The 16,396-nt window shown below is 47.9% G+C and overlaps 1 protein-coding gene across 1 annotated transcript; it reads left to right on the forward strand.

Annotated features, from left to right (window-relative positions):
• The first annotated feature begins 9,271 nt into the window (after positions 1–9,271).
• LOC127045407 (elongation factor 1-alpha-like) lies at positions 9,272–13,344 on the forward strand. Its single transcript, XM_050941500.1, has 7 exons — positions 9,272–9,433; positions 9,569–9,748; positions 10,579–10,875; positions 11,249–11,399; positions 11,719–11,975; positions 12,341–12,575; positions 13,019–13,344. The coding sequence occupies exons 1-7, from the start codon at positions 9,272–9,274 to the stop codon at positions 13,132–13,134; spliced, it is 1,398 nt and encodes a 465-aa protein (XP_050797457.1). The 3' UTR covers positions 13,135–13,344.
• Positions 13,345–16,396: the final 3,052 nt, after the last annotated feature.

Consider the following 16,396-nt stretch of genomic DNA (forward strand, 5'->3'; position numbering starts at 1 on the left):
TTAGAACAAAAAAAATACAGGGTTAGTGATCCTGCTGTGATGAAAGCAGATACCACTTGATGTTTCCTGTTCCTATCAAGAAACTGATGACATGGCAAACACAAGACCTATTCCTCTTGTCTTTTTAAAAAGAGACTTTAAAAGAATGATCCATTTATAGATAACAGCTCATTTATTCATTGGACAAGCTGGGAATCAGAATATGAAGTTCTAACCACAAACCAGGCAAATCAACTTGCTATAATTATTTTGTTAATATTCTCTGTATTTCACCACCATTCCTTTTGAAATGCACTGTAGCTTCTTCCTTAAGAAAGAGAGGTGGCTTTTGCATACAGAAGTCATGCTTGTAGCTCACAGCCTGCTGCTATCCCTTCTCAGACAGGGAAGTACAAAGCCTCAAAAGCAGAAGTGCTTTTCTTCTCACAGGCCAGTCCAATACATTTTTGGCTCTCAGGCTGAACTTCTAGATGTTTTAGCCAATAGCAGGTGCAAGATTTGCATTAACAGCAACAAAGATTGAAAGGTCTCAAACCCAGCATCTGCTCTAACATAAGGGGATAATCTGCTTTTATTCAAAGGAAATTTATCCAGATCAGTAATGAAATGGCCCTCCAACATCATGTCAGTCACTGCAGTCTGATACTTGGAGAATCACAAACAGCCTCTGAGGAGCATGCACACACTCATGCATGCAACTCCTACCAACTGACAAATGGCAATCTTTTGAATCATCAATTAATAATGCTGGGCTTCAAACTGGGACTTACTGGAAATCGCAGTGACTGAAACTAGGAACATTATCCACTCGCTGGTGTTTCCCTGGGACTGACATTTGCCGTGATTATCTTTATTTGCAAGGGAAGAACATGAATAGTGCATAAGAGATACTAGAGCTATGTAATGCTAATATTCTAGAGTTCTAACCTTAGTACTTTTCATCTTCAATTCACTTTACAAACATTAACTAGTGAGCTCCACAACTACATCTGTCCGGTAGGTAAACAGAATTAATCCCATTTTACAAGTGGGAAACTGAGGCAGACAAGCCAAGTGACATTAAGGTCACAGAGGGAGTCATTATCAAGGTTTAAAAGCAAACTCAAGTTCCTGCCTCCCAATCCTATGCTTAGACCACTAGGACATCTTCCCCATAGAAGACTATGCCTCTTTAAGTCCTATTTCCACTGAAGGTCCCTTTACAGTCCGATTCTTCTGCCACGTCAGCTGGTGTAAGTCAGGGTAACTCCACTGACTTCAGTGGAAACGCACTAGTGTAAAACAAGTGTAAGAGGAGAATCAGGCCCCAAGGATCTGCAAGTGGATGGGTCCAGCCACTCCCTTCTTTGTAATTTACTTATTTGAGCCGTGAGCAGTTCCCATCAAATCCACTCTAGTGCCAATGGCTGAGCTTTCCATTCTTTGTACCTTATTTTATTGCTTGATCAACAAACTAAGGATTGTGGGCTATTGATTTGTATGGTTATTTTAAGCTCAAGGGAGGGAGAAGAAAATCCCTTTATTGTAAACAAACCTTCTGATTGATTATTTGTGTATATATGAACTTGCTTTTTTGCCATCTCCATTGAGTGCAGACAGCAAGGGCTTAGCGTTTTGTAAAGAAGCTCTATAAAAAAAAAAAAATCAGTTGAATTGAATGCAGCAAACCCCTTTCTTTCCCTAACTCTGCCAATTCCTCTGAGAAGCTCCCAAGCCATTCTTGTCCTAGTCTTCACTTGCCAGTTTGGAGAGTTTCAAACAAACGGTCTAAATGTCTGAGATCATGTTTTCAAAGAGCTCCAACTGAGGCGCCTTTCCTTACTGCTCCAACAAAAAGGAAATCTACTGGTTTGATTACTTTGTTTTATGCATCGTTTGCCACAATTTTACTCAACCTCCTGCACATCATCTGCCTTTGCCCCTAGAAAACTCTGGGACTTTTGCAATGAAAAAAATATAGCTTTCCACATAGACATTTCAACAGGTCACAGTGTCCCCCACTCTAGCTGAATTAATGGGCTTTGAAATCCTCAGCTAAAAAAGGTGCTGGAATACGACTGGGTTAATAAACCTGCACGAACACCCCAATGCAGTGGGTAGATCTGAGCCCATGTTGCAGCCAGGAACATGGAAGCACTGTGACTTGCCCAGGCACAGGAAATAAGAGGCAAAGCCAGGAATCCCCAAGAGTCCTGAACCCAGGAGCCTCCCTACTCTTCCAACAGCTCTTCACGAATATACTGTTGCGTTTCTGGCTGCACTTTTCCCCTCACTTCCTTCTCTATGCACTCCCTATCCATGGCCCCACAAAGTCACGGGACCTCCTGGTCAACCTCCTCCTAGCCCTGACTAAAATGGTCATCTACACAACCAGGGAGAGGAGGTTGGCCAATGGAGACCCCTGTGACTGTGGGGCTTGTTTCCGATCCTCTGTCCGTTCACATATCCGGGCAGAGTTCCTTTAGGCGGCGTCCACTGGCTCCCTTGATGCCTTCGAGGAGCAGTGGGCGCTGTCCAGGGTTCTCTGCTTGGTGTCCCCGTCAGGCTCCCTTCTTTTGACCCTCTGACCTTGTTCTTTATTAGTTGTCCCCCGAACTCAGTTGGGTTTTGAGGTCCTGTAGATCCTCCCCTTAGGCTGGGGGTGGGAGTTCCTTTAGCAGTGAGCGGGCTTCTGGCCGCTCACTTCCCAGAACCCAATAGGTACTCTTCCAACAGATACAGAAATTTGGAACTCAAGTACCAAGTGTAAGAGAAAGATCACCATGCATGCCCAGGGGCTGCTTGTTTGTCTCCTTTTAGAGGAGGAGGGAATCATGCCAGTGCCATAAAAAAAACTTTTCCATATCAACCTACCAGCTAGAGATAAAAGTGTCCTGGGTTTTCCCTGTGTGGAATTTCCACCACTCTGACGTTTGCAAAACCTCGTGCTTCCTTCCCCACCCCACCCCCAGTGTGAACCCAGAGAATTAAAACAAGCACCACAATAGACCCCGGCCTGCATCCTTTGCACTTAAGCCACTTGACTATGATCCCTTTCCCTCATCACCAGTTGTCTCTGCTCCCTCACATGGGGGCTGGAACTCAGAAGCCAGCTATCAAAGGAAAACGTCCTTTTATCTCCATTATAGCCAATCTAGGACTAGGAGCAAGGGATAGCACAGAAGGTCTCATTCCTGCTAAGCAACATTTCCTGAAGGTGATGGGTTTTGGTGGAAGCGGCCCCACGTTCAAAGTATTCCCCCCCTCAATATCATGGTATGTGGAGTACTTAGCAGAGAAGTTTGTATGACAGTGTTAAAAACAGAACCACCCCCATCTCTTTCTCTCTCACACACAAACCTGAAATAAACGTTTTTTAAAGCTGAAAGAGGAAGTCTCCCTTTAAGACAGGCGGGTGCCTAACACTATGAGGAAGTAGAAGAGTTCAAAGATCTAACCCCCCACTCCACACCCCAGTTCCTCAAGGGTGTCGCTGTTGCTTTCCAGCCCCAAACGACACCTCAATTAAACAAACCAATGATTTTGCCCACCACAATAGCCCTAGCACTGGAAATAGCCCTTAGGTGGGTGAGTCCCACACTCATCCCCAGGCCATCTTCATACACCTACGGAGGAGTCCTACTCTTGGCCCTCAGCTGACATACCGCCCGCCCATGTCAGATGGATCGCGTATCGGGTTGGGGTTGATCCCAAGCCACTACACGTCTGGCCCCCCATGGACAGCCCCTCTGTGCATTGCAGAGCCATGTGCAACGGAGCGTGGGGGAGGGACGTTCTCGCCCCTGCTTCTTTCACCGCATCCACCCAGGAGCAAAATAACGTGCTTGGCTCGGCTTCTCCCGTTGCTATTTCTTGCTAGAGGTGAAGCTTTTCATGCATATGCATCGTGTGGGGAGCGTCTCGGTAACGGGTAGGGAGGACACACATGCACCCACAGGCGGATCTATAAACGCACATCCAGGGGTGGGGGGATATTTGCTTTCTCCTTGCACCTTACTGAGACAGAGGAAGCACCATCACATCCCTGCAAAATGCCAGCCCTATAAATAATCCTTCCCCCCACCAAGCAGCTCCCTCCCCGCGCTCGGCATAGAGCCGCACGAGGAAATCAAGCGGATCGCACTGAATAAAATAAGGTCACGGTACCTTGCGCCGGGAGCGGAGCAAGAAGCGAGGAAGCCGCTGGAAGAGGCAGCAGCTGCCGCCAAATGCCAAAGGAACCGCTGCTTTCTGCACCAGTAACAGGCTACAGCCCAGGCTTCCGGGTTGGTCAGTTTCAACGTCACCGCCACAGGTTTGCAAAGAGGCAGCGGCAGCATGAAAAATAACTATAAAAGGAAGAGACACACGGGGGAGGAAGAGGAAACCCTGTTTACCTTTGAAAAGCTCAACTGCCCTGCCTGTCAGAAAAGGCAGATTCTTTACAAACCCTGCAAGGATGCACATGAGCTGGTCGGTGCCTGTGCAGCATGGAAGCAGAGATTCCCCCCTCACACACAGCTCAGAAAGCAGGGAGCGCTCACGGTGGTGACCTATCACGCTAAGGATTTGATCCTGCAGCTGCTGAGCAACTCCTGGAAATACAAAGCCTCCTAACTCCCACTGGGAGTTGACTAGCACTGAGCACCTTGCAGGATGGTGCGGTGAAGTTTAGCATTGGTAAAGCACTACCAGATCTTCAGGCGAGAAGTGCAATAGAAAGCACTTGTTTAATGCTGGATTTATTTCACTTGTAGTGATACTACAAGTACACTCACATGGGTGATAGTAAAGTCCCATTCATTGTTTCTCAGACGGAAGAATAACCCACACTGCAACTAGACTCTGAAATTTTTTTCCCACTCACCTGAATGCACCCACTGAGGGTCTGATTTTCACAGCTGCTGAGCACCCACAGCTCCACCTGAAGCCAAGGAGCCTGATTCTCTTCTCACATACACTGGCCTAATCCATTAACTTAAATGGTATTGCTCCTGTTTTACATTACAGTGAGAGGAAAAATAAGCCAAATGAGAGTGTTTAGCAGATCTGAAAATGAGGCTCTAAGCGTCCCTTGAAGGTGGTTCTTGTGAATGTTTATGGGACCACCAAGTCATACATGTAATGAAATAGTAGCACTGCCTGTCATGGATTCCAACTTCTCTCATTACCTGTCAGGCTACATGCTTGCAGGAGTTAATACCCAGTGAGCAGAATGGGGTTGAAATAAACCCCACCTTTCAGACTCTTAAGTGCACAGCTAATTTTATGGAGGTAGGCTCCCATCTAGGAGAAACCTTAAGCATGTGATTAAGTTCATCCCTATTAAACAAAACACTTAAGTTTGTGCTCAACTTTAAATGTGCTTAAATCCCACTGAAATCAATGGTACATAAACTCATGCCTAAATAGAAGCATTCACTTAAGTATTTACTGAATCGGGATCAATAGCTGAGTCAGAGACTGAACTCAATGGTATTCCTCAGCTGTATTAAATTTGTCCCAGGTGTAAGTGTTTGCAGGATCAGAGCAGAAGACAATCAGAGGTTCAGTGCTGGCTTTACAGAGCAGCGTTAGAGACTCAATTGGCTGGTTTTGCTGTTCACAGGGCTCGAGCTATAAATGTCAAGTCTTTTTTTGCATGCTTGAGTATTACTGTCTTAGCACCAAGCCAGAGTACAGGACTGGTATAAGTAAATGCTACAAGTGAAACCACAACTGAAAAGGAAGGATCATGTGATAGACACATTAACACACAGGGGTTAGTGCCTGCATACAGGCAGTCACCAATTCAGACACTATCAACTGCAACCTGCAGTTTTAATTTTTCTTCTCATTTATTATACCCTCTTGAAAGCTTTTCTATTAAAGAAATATTACCAGCCCCTCTGGCTTTTCCTCCCTCTTCTGGCAGCAGAAGTCAGGGTAGCTCTGTACAACTTGTGTCCTCCAGCACCATGGTTGATGTAACCAGGATCACACAGAGCTCTAGAAATCCAGGAGAATTCTATCATGTCACCCTTCCTCGTGGAGCTGCACTTTGCTTCTTAAATAGTCCCACTGATACAAATGGGAGCCACAGATGACTCCTTGTGAGTATGTGTGGCAGAATCAGGCCCCTAGTTTGTTAATTCATTGTAGCAGATAAAAGATCATAAAACCGTAGCATTGTGGGAACAGCAAAGAAACAACCTGCCACCAAAATGTTTCTCAATTCTGCAAACACTTATGCATACGCTTAATTGTAGGTACATGAGTATTTCCATTGACTTCAGTGGGACCACTCCTGTGTTTAAAGCTCAAGGTTTGCAGGACATGTTGGATATTCTTTTCTGTATACAAAATAAAACCAAGTTCTTAATGGTAGTTAAGAACTTCATGGTACTTCACCCCATGCCACTCCCCAACCAAGAACAGTGATGTCAGACCCCAGCATCTTATTCTGATGCCAGTTTCTTAATAAAACAACAACACTCACAGGCCTTGATCAGGACTGGGGCTCTATTGTGCTAGGCAGAGCACACACATATATGCTAATAGACAATCCCTGCTCTGAAGAGTTTACAATGTTAGGCCTTGATCCAGTAAACCCTGATGCAACTTTATATAAGACAAGATACAGGAGGACATAACCAATCTTGTGAGAGCAGAATAGGTTTACAGAGACAGGAATGTGTGGTTAGAAACACTATGTTCACTGTGAGTTGGTTTCAAGTCATTTAAAGAGATTTTTAAGAAGCATTAACAATATATGAACAAAAATAGCAGCTATAAGTAACACCTAGATTGTAAAGTCTTTGAGGTACAGCGCTGTCCTCTTATAAGTCTGTAAAGTGCCCTGCACACACCTAGTGCTATATAAATTATGCAATAATTTTTTTTAACATGGATAAGGCTACATTTTTCCCTAATCTTCTCTGACCATTTTGCTGAAACTTTCCAAAAACAGTTCAACCTGACGCAGATATCTGGTATGGAAAATTTCAGCCAAACAGCTAAAGTTTGGCAAAGCTATGTACAAGTGAAAACAGGGTCTTCTAACAGAAAGTGTTAAGGAACCTTACCTATAAATGTTACTACCAGTGCTGCCTATAATAAGGATAATTTACATGGGCTCTGATCCTGCAATAGGTACAGCCCTTGTAGATCTCCACTGACTTCAGTGGGGTTCTGCAGTTGCCAGTATCAGCCTGTGTGGATCCAATCACAGCATCAGAGGCTAAGGTTCATAGTAAATACTTTCCCACACTTGCAAACTGCCCATGTATCATTCCTATATGGCCCCTTTCACCATAGTATCTGAGCTCATAATCATGAATGGACTTATTCTCACAACTCCTCTGTGAAGTAAGGAAGAAATATTGTTCCAATTTTACAGATGGGACCTGAGGCGGAGAAGCTAAGGCTTAGATTTGCAAAGGAACCTCACTCCCACGGATTGCAATGCCAATTAAGGACATAAAGAGCTTTGAAAATCTTGTTTACTGTCACACTAGGGGGAATTGAACCTGTCTTCCAAGTTCTAGCACAGTGCCCTAACCACTGGACTATCCTGCTACATGATCAGCTTGCAGTATCAGTACCTTGGCTATGACAATTAAAGGGACTAAGGAGAAAGGACTGTACTTGACGCTTCCTTAGTTTACTCAGTTATATTACTTTGATATCATTCGTATTACGGTAGCAGCCAGGAGCCCTAATCATGGACCAGGACCACCTTGTGCTAGGTGCTGTACAACACAGAACAAACATAGGATCCCTGCCCCAAAGAGCCAGCAATCTATATAAATATTAGCAGTAGATTGTATGTAAAATGTGTAAGAAAGACACTGTCATGCTAAAATGACATTTTAAGAAACCCCTGACTCATGTTAGAGCTTTAACATTACAATATGTTTCCAATCTAGTCTACTTCCCATCTCGTATGCTCTTTATTTCATATTGGACTTTCATTGTCTCCAGTTTGGAAAATGAGAATAGGGGAGTCTGTTGTTCTTTAGGCCCCAATTCTGCAATCAGTTCCATGCTGACAGACCCATATCTCCACTCTAGGGCCCACTGACTCAGAAGGGTAGGAACAGGACCTTTGTTGTGTTCATCTTCTAGGTCTATGCATTAGCACACTGCATCTGTGATTAGTGGCAGACAGTGCAGGAGACTGTTGAAATCCACTGACAAACCATCTTTATTAAAAGGGTAAAAATATCCCAGGAACTAGGCTCCATGATTTTTTAAAAATGTAAATGTTGGGCTGAAATTATGTCACTTTAATACCAGAAAGAATACAGGGCAATGCCTTAATATGGTTATAGCGAAGAAAGTACTCTAGCAAATACCCAAGGAAGATCTGACTTTCCATGAAATTCTAGCCTCCTCTGACTGAAAATCAATTACTGGCTGCCTATACAGACAACTAGTGGGCTTTGGAAGATTCAATTTCTTTTAGTTAATTATAACGATGACATCTATAGATGTCAGGAGGTCAGACTAGACCAGGGATAGGCATCCTATGGCACGTGTGCCGAAAGTGGCATGCAAGCTGATTTTCAGTGGCACTCACACTGCCTGGGTCCTGGCCACCGGTCTGGGGGGCTATGCATTTCAATTTAGTTTTAAATGAAACTTCTTAAATGTGTTAAAAACCTTATTTACTTTACATACAACAATAGTTTAGTTATATCTTATCGACTTATAGAAAGAGACCTTCTAAAAACGTTACAATGTATTACCAGCACGCGAAACCTTAAATGAGAATGAAAACTGAAGACTGGGCACCCCACTTCTGAAAGGTTGCCAACCCATGGACTAGATAATCATGATGATCCATCCCTTCAGGCCCTAAAGTCTCTGAGAGGACAGTAGGAACAGCCAGTGATCATGGGGGAGGGAGACTCAGATAACCTGGAAAAATCCCCAGTGAAGTTGCCTATGAGAAGAAGATCCAGTTATTCTCTTTGGAAACAAAGACAAGGGCAGCTATTACCTGGGGCCAGCTTGGCAGGGTTTGAGCTGCTTTTCTCTTTTAAGTAACTGTCCAGGTACATGCCCGCCCCGGAGCAGTGGCCCAACAGGGGGACAGCAGCCTTGCGCCCTGGCGGGAAGCTGCCCTCTGGGCAGAGGCGGCAGCAGCACAACACAGGGCGGCAGAGGGGCCTGACAGCCCAGCGGTGCTTGAGACGCTGCTGCGGCCCTGAGGGGAGCGGCCTGGCCCAGCAGGTGCGGGCCCGCGCCCATCAGCGCGCCCTATAAAAGCGGAGCCAGGGGCGGAGGCGCCTCCAACGATCCCGGCAGGATGGGGGACCCGGAGCCGGAGCCGGTTCGCAAGATCCACATGAACATCGTGATCATCGGCCACGTGGACTCGGGTAAATCCACCACCACTGGCCACCTCATCTACCAGTGCGGGGGGCTGGAGCCCCGGCTGCTGGAGAAGCTGGAGGCCGCGGCTAGCCAGGTACACTTGCCCCCTTCTGGCCCCACTGCGGCGTCGCCCTTCCCCGGCGCCCAGCGCACGCAGCCCCCAGCGGCGCGGCTGCAGGCCCCGGGGCTGAGCCGTCCCTGACCGCCGCGCCGCGCTGCTCGCCCGCAGGTGGGGAAAGGCTCCTTCAAGTTCGCCTGGGTGCTGGACAAGCTGAAGGTGGAGCGGGAGCGGGGCATCACCATCGACATCTCGCTGTGGAAGTTCCACACGCGCCGCTTCTCCATCACCATCATCGACGCGCCGGGCCACCGCGACTTCATCAAGAACATGCTGACCGGCACCTCCCAGGTAGCGGGGCCCCTCCCTCGCCCCGGGGGCGGTACGGCAGGTGCCCCCGGCGGAGGAGCGGCCCCGGGCTCAGCTGGGGGCGGTGTTAGAGGGCCTGGGCGGGTTGCAGCCCCACCGGGCACACGGAGAGGCCCCGATCCGGGCCCGGGCTGAGCTGGGGCTGGGCGGGTTGCAGCCCCGCCGGGCGCACTGAGCAGCCCTGATCCTGCCCCGGGCCCGGGCTCAGCTGGGGGCGGGGATACAGGAGGCTGGGCGCCCGGGATGCAGCCCCGCCGGGCTCACGGTGCGGCCCCGATCCTGCCCCGGGCTGAGGTGGGGCTGGGCTGGTTGCAGCCCCGCCGGGCGCAGTGAGCAGCCCTGATCCTGCCTCGGGCTGAGCTGGGGCTGGGCGGGTTGCAGCCCCGCCGGGCGCATGGAGCGGCCCCGATCCTGCCCCGGGCCCGGGCTCAGCTGGGGGCGGGGATACAGGAGGCTGGGCGCCCGGGTTGCAGCCCCGCCGGGCTCACGGTGCGGCCCCGATCCTGCCCCGGGCTGAGGTGGGGCTGGGCTGGTTGCAGCCCCGCCAGGCGCACGGAGCGGGCCTGATCCTGCCCTGGGGACAGTGTTACATGGGGTGGGCGGGTGGCAGCCCCGCCAGGCGCATGGAGCGGCCCGATCGTGCCCTGGGCTGAGCTGGGGGCGGTGTTACAGGGGGCTGGGCGGGCTACAGCCCCGCCGAGCGCACGGAGCGGCCCCGATCCTGCCCCGGGCTGAGCTGGGGCTGGGCGGGCTACAGCCCCGCGGGGCGCACGGAGCGACCCCCGCCCTCACACGGCCCCTCTCTGCCCCAGGCGGACGCCGCGGTGCTGATGGTCTCGGCCGCGCCCGGGGAGTTTGAGGCCGGCGTGTCCCGGCAGGGGCAGACCCGCGAGCACGCCCTGCTGGCCTATACCCTGGGCGTCAAGCAGCTGCTGCTCTGCGTCAACAAGATGGACCTGACCGAGCCGCCCTACAGCCAGCGGCGCTTCGAGGAGGTGGTGCGGGGCGTCAGCCTCTACCTGCGCAGGATCGGCTACAGCCCGGCCGCGGTGCCCTGCGTGCCGGTGTCCGGCTGGGCCGGCGAGAACGTCACCCTGCCCAGCCCCAAGGTGGGGGATCCATAGGGGAGGGAGCTCAGGGCAGCTGCTGGTGGGAGGGAGCCATGTGGCGCTCAGTTCCGGAGGGGCTGCTCCCTTCCAGCAGAGCTGGGGGCCCTCTGCCATGCCCAGTGGGTAGGAGGGAAGGAGCTGGGCTCTGCTTCCTGGGCCAGAGGTGCCACCCAGTTGGAGCTGTGGATGGTGAGGCGAAGTGCTGAGTGCTGCAGCCATGTGGGGAAGGGACAGGCCTATGGGCACCCTTTAGGGTGAGTCCAGGGGGAACAGCCCTTCTGCTGGGTCTAACAGCCAGACCTCGGGTCCCAGCCCCACGCTGCATTTCCTGTAGCCAAAGGCTGCCAAGGATCTCTTTGGCTTCCCCCTGCAGATGCCGTGGTTCAAAGGCTGGAAGGTCAAACGGAAAGAAGGCTTTGGGAAGGGGCAGACACTCCTGGAAGCACTAGATTCTCTCCTGCCTCCTGTGCGGCCCAGTAACAAACCCCTAAGGGTGCCTCTGCAGGATGTCTACAAGATCGGAGGTCAGTCCAGGCAGGAATGGGACCTGGGATATGCTGATCTACAGCTGGGTTCTGTATGGGGGGTCTCTGAGATGATTGACTGGTCCTCTGGGGGAGGGCCCAAATTCTACATAAAGCATACTGGGTGCTGGTCTCTTCACTAATCAAGGCCAGAATAGCAAAGGCTCAACTTCATGAAGGAAACACTTCTGAGGGGACTCTCCCTCCATCATCCTTGGCAGCATACTCCACCCTCCTTCAACTAACTGGTCTGCTTGCTGTGTTGGTTATGGGCTTTCCACAGTCAGCTCTGACTTGCTCTTCCCTTGTCTCCTCCCAGGAATTGGCACAGTACCAGTGGGAAAGATCGAGACAGGCATCCTCAAGCCAGGCATGAACATCTCCTTTGCCCCTGCAAACCTCTCAGCAGAAGTCAGAACCATTGAAATGCACCATGAGCCACTGCAGGTGGCTTTTCCTGGTTACAATGTGGGCTTCAACATAAAGAACATTGCAGTCAAGAACTTGAGACGGGGCCATGTAGCTGGCAACTCCAGGAGTGACCCCCCAACAGCAGCAGCCCACTTCACTGCTCAGGTGCAGAGACTTGCTTCTGTGGGGCTTACATGGTTCATAGGATGTTGGCCTCTCGTGTGCAGCAGGGAGGCCACAGTTCTTGCGGGGGTGTGACCTTTGGTAGCACCATTGGGAGGTTTGGAATAGGTGTGGGGAGAAGGTTAGGGGAGTCAGATTGGACTCTGCAGAATATAGTATTTGCTACAGACACTCCTCCCCAGTGCTGGTGTCTGTTGGCTTAGGCAGCTTCTAGCAGTATCTGCTGCCCAAATTTGAGGGCACTGCTCTCCATAAATGTCTGGGCATTTAAAACAGCAATGAGAGGGTTAGGGAACTCTTAAAGCACAGATCCTCTGTTCCTGGAACAAACACTCTGTTGATCCTAGGTGATCATCCTGAATCATCCTGGCTTTATCAAGGCTGGCTACTCCCCAGTGGTAGACTGTCACACTGCTCATGTCACCTGCCAGTTTGCTGAGCTCTTTGAGAAGATTGACCGTCGATCTGGGGAGAAGCTGGAGGACAATCCTTCCGTGCTGAAGTCTGGAGACTCTGCTACTGTCAGACTTGTACCTAAGAAGCCTCTGTGTGTGGAGAGGTTTTTTGACTATCCCCCTTTAGGCAAGTGTCTGAAGTCCAGTCCGCTCTACCTATTTGCTACTAATCACATACACAGGATATGATGAGTCACCTTAGCTAAACCCTAGGAGCTTCCATTTCCATTGTCTGTTTATCATGGTATTTTGATGGACTGAGCAGGGAAGTAGAAGCTGACTGTAAACTGCAGACTTCAGCTAAGCAACCTAAATAAACAGACTGTTACTGCACTAAAGGTGGCCTAGCAGCCTGAACTGCTTGAATTGTAACACTTGGGGCCTAGTCCATGACTGGACTCCACTGGTTAATACTGTACAAAGATGGTCCCTACCCCAAAGAACTTAAACCTCATAAGATGGCAGATGGGAGTAGGGGGTTGGAGGAAGTACAAAGTGACTGCATGAATATAAGCAGTAGTACCACCTTCTTGGTTTGAAAGGCAACTAAAATATTTAACTTCATTTCAGGTCGCTTTGCAGCTCGGGACTTGAAGCAGACTGTTGCAGTTGGAGTCATCAAATCTGTGGAAAAGAAGCCTGTGGGTGTCACTAGAAAACAGGCGCAGAAAGCTCTGCTTAAGTGAAATGGGTTCTTTTTTTTTTTTTTTTTGTTTAAAGCCAATTTAATTGAAAGATACGTTTAATGTAATAAGGTTAATTTGAGATGGACTTCTTGTTTTGCTTAACTCCAAATTGGGATGATTTTTTTTTTTTTTATGGTTTGGTTCAGAGCCAGCAAAGTTATCTGAACATTAAAAGCCTCCATCTCAGAGGCCTGCATCTAGTTTAATAAAGAAATCACTTGAGACACAACTTGGTGCCTCTTTCCTTATTTTAAGCTTCTAGAAAAATGTCTCCACTCCAGTATCCTTTAGGGTTCTCTTTCAAAAGTCTTCCTTAATTTTAATCTTGAAGAGACCAACTTCTTACTCCTGCCCTCCTCTAGTGTCAAATGCCAGTGAAACTGAAGCAGCCTAACAAGGTATTACTGTACCTTTTACAAGCAACACTTTGTTTAGTATCCCTTCTAATTACTGAGATTCCTTAACTAAAGTCCAGCCTATAGTTCTCACTAATGGTGTACTGTGGCTTAGGTCAGAGATCCCCAAGGAGTGAAGCATGCTCCTGAGGAGAAGTATGCAGGGCATGTGTGGTATGGCAGAGTCTAGGCTAGTCCCCAAAGGGGGAGGGGAAGGAGCACCGCCCTGACCCTAGTCTTGGCATGTCTCTTCCTGGCTGGTGGTGGGCCCCCACTGCAGCCCTACTCCTGGCCCCACAACCCCTGTCTGCATCCACCCACAGCTGGTCCCTGGCCCTGGGGTGGGGGCAGGGCATGACCTTCAAGTTTGGGCCTGCTGGCTTAGGTGTTCTTGGAATAAACGTAACAAGATATTTTGCCTAAGTCTAGCAGCTTTAGTTCTACCTGTGAGTAGAGTTAATCTTTCACAGCTCTTAACCTAAGATAACTGTCTCCAACGTGTGCACCTTTGGTACAAGCCTACTTGATAAAGATAGGCACATGTGGCTAGACTAATCCTCCACTCTTGGCTAGGAAGCTATATCTGGGATTGTGGCCTAGTCTTGCAAGGGGGCTTTTCTGATGGGGCAGGAGAATAGTTAAGACTTTGTAGGTGCTGATCTGATAAGAAATGGAATCTTCTAAACTGTCTACAAATGCAGACAAGTTTAAAATGCTTGCAGTCAAACTTTACTGATGAGCCTAAGTGAAACAGGAGTAAAAAGTAGAGGAGTGGTTCTGGTCAATTTGCAGTTCCTAGACCAGCTGCCATTTGTCCTGTAACCATGTACATTAAACCAGTTGTGCACTAGTACTAACCTAATCTCTTGTTTGTGACAGGTGCAAGGAAATAAAATTACATTAACAGCTGTTTACAAAGTGTTAATGTTTAGCTTCAATGTCTCAACTTCAAGTCACCAGCAAAGTCCACTGGTGTAAGTTCCCACTAACTCTGTGCTTATCACACATACTCTAAGAACAAAATCTTGAACTAGCCAACACTTAAGCTTTAAGCCTGTGGTGGTGCAATATTAGCAACTTCTACACTATCCTGAACCTGTAGCATCTAGTGGGCCTTACATTCTAACAAGGGCCAAGCAGTCTCAGGGCCTCTCCAGTGTTTTGCAGTATAACAATGTTGGTGTATTTTAAGAAGACTTACATGTCACAAATTAGTGTCCAGGAGTCAGTGCATTTGTAGTTAGGGCTTAGTGGATAGATATATCTAATTAACAGTATTCATAGGTTCCTGAAGTTGAAGGGTGATTAGGGCTCACTGTACACATGCACAGCAGGTCTTTAAACACTTGAGGGCTCTCCCTCAAGTGCACTTCATGGACATACTTTCTTCTTGTTCTAACTCGGCCATTTGAAATGTAGCATATGACTGACTACCTTGGGGGAGGTGGCTTGAAGGATTTATTTTCTTACTGAGCAGCCTCCACTATTGAATTGCAAACTTTTAACCCTTTATCTTTCAGTAGGTAATCTGTCCAATAGGCTTTAAGTGAATACAGTAAATATTAAGGATTAGATTTAGTCTATGTTTATAGCAGGCTTACTGCTCAGCATGTGAACCTAGTCACTGATTGCTACTGATCAGCCAATCATTGTTCAGCTTAAAGCTTCCATTTTCTTTGCTGGTATTGAAAGGGTAAGCAGATCATACAAATCTGAACAGCAACCTGAAGAATTTGAGTGAACAAATATTCACTCTCTTGTGCAAGGAGAGGGCTGGCCTACTTAAACATTTGAGCTCTAAGCAGGAAACTGCCTGTACTTTTTTGCTGAAGGAGGATTCAAAGACCCTCTACACCATCTGTCAAAAACTGTCTGTTCTTGAATTGGAAACCTCATGTTGTGCACACCCTGTTTTGTTTTGGCCAAGGTATGGGAGGGATACTGGAATTATGACTGTTTAAAATTTTGTTAAAATACCTACTGAACTCAAGAGCCCAAACTATTAGCACAAGTCATTGTGAAAGAGTCAAACACTGCTTTCCTTTAACTCAAAGGATGAGAGAATGTCAACCCCACTGTGTGAACAGGTCAGGGAAGTAGCAATTCAAGGCTATTAAAAGGAAATGTCTTATACGGGATATCAGTAAGACCAAGTGTCTAGCACAGTGCAAAGATAGTGTACATTTATATGGATAACAAATGTCCAGAGTTATAGTAAATATTGAACAAAAATTTTGCAAGAGATACATCCTCATGCTGCCAGGTGTAGTCTCTCACATTATTGAGGGTTAGAAGGGATTTTTTTTCCTATGGGCAGGTTATCCCATAATTACTTGCTGCAGAGGTTCTTGCATCTTTCTCTGAAGTAATGAGTTACTGGCCACTATTAGGATAATTGGAGCACAGGAATTACCATACAGCCTCAACCCAATTTACCTAATGAATCTGATCTCTCAGGTTGGGAAAAAAAACAGAAAAAAAAATCCATTCTTTTGTATAGATGGAAGAAAAGTGATTTTTTTCCCTTTGCAAGTCACCTTTACTGTGGATTCATAACCAATTACTTCCCTTTGAATCCTAGCAACCGCTCCATCCCCCTGCCCAAACCTCTCTAATATCACTGAAGTACTGTTTAACAGGGGACTTTTCCCAGTGCATTACAGAATCTAAAGATAGAGAGGAAATAGATACCACACCAGAAGTTCCATAGTAGTTGGGTTTCCCTGCTAAAATAATCAGCTATGAAATAGCTAAAAATAATTTAAATAACTGCTGGGCTCCAGATATCAATGTGACCCAGTATCTCTGAAAGAGCTATGAACTTTCAGTCTATCTGCAGCCACAGAAAGATAGCACTCTGTTAGGGC

Source organism: Gopherus flavomarginatus, chromosome 2 (assembly GCF_025201925.1).
Source record: "Gopherus flavomarginatus isolate rGopFla2 chromosome 2, rGopFla2.mat.asm, whole genome shotgun sequence".
Taxonomy (NCBI): Eukaryota; Metazoa; Chordata; order Testudines; family Testudinidae; genus Gopherus; species Gopherus flavomarginatus.

Coding starts and splice junctions, on each gene's coding strand:
- LOC127045407 (XM_050941500.1), top strand. CDS start 9,272: ATGGGGGACCCGGAGCCGGAGCCGGTTCGCAAGATCCACATGAACATC. Junction 9,749..10,578: donor TGCTGACCGGCACCTCCCAG/GTAGCGGGGCCC, acceptor TCTCTGCCCCAG/GCGGACGCCGCGGTGCTGAT. Junction 12,576..13,018: donor TTTTGACTATCCCCCTTTAG/GCAAGTGTCTGA, acceptor ACTTCATTTCAG/GTCGCTTTGCAGCTCGGGAC.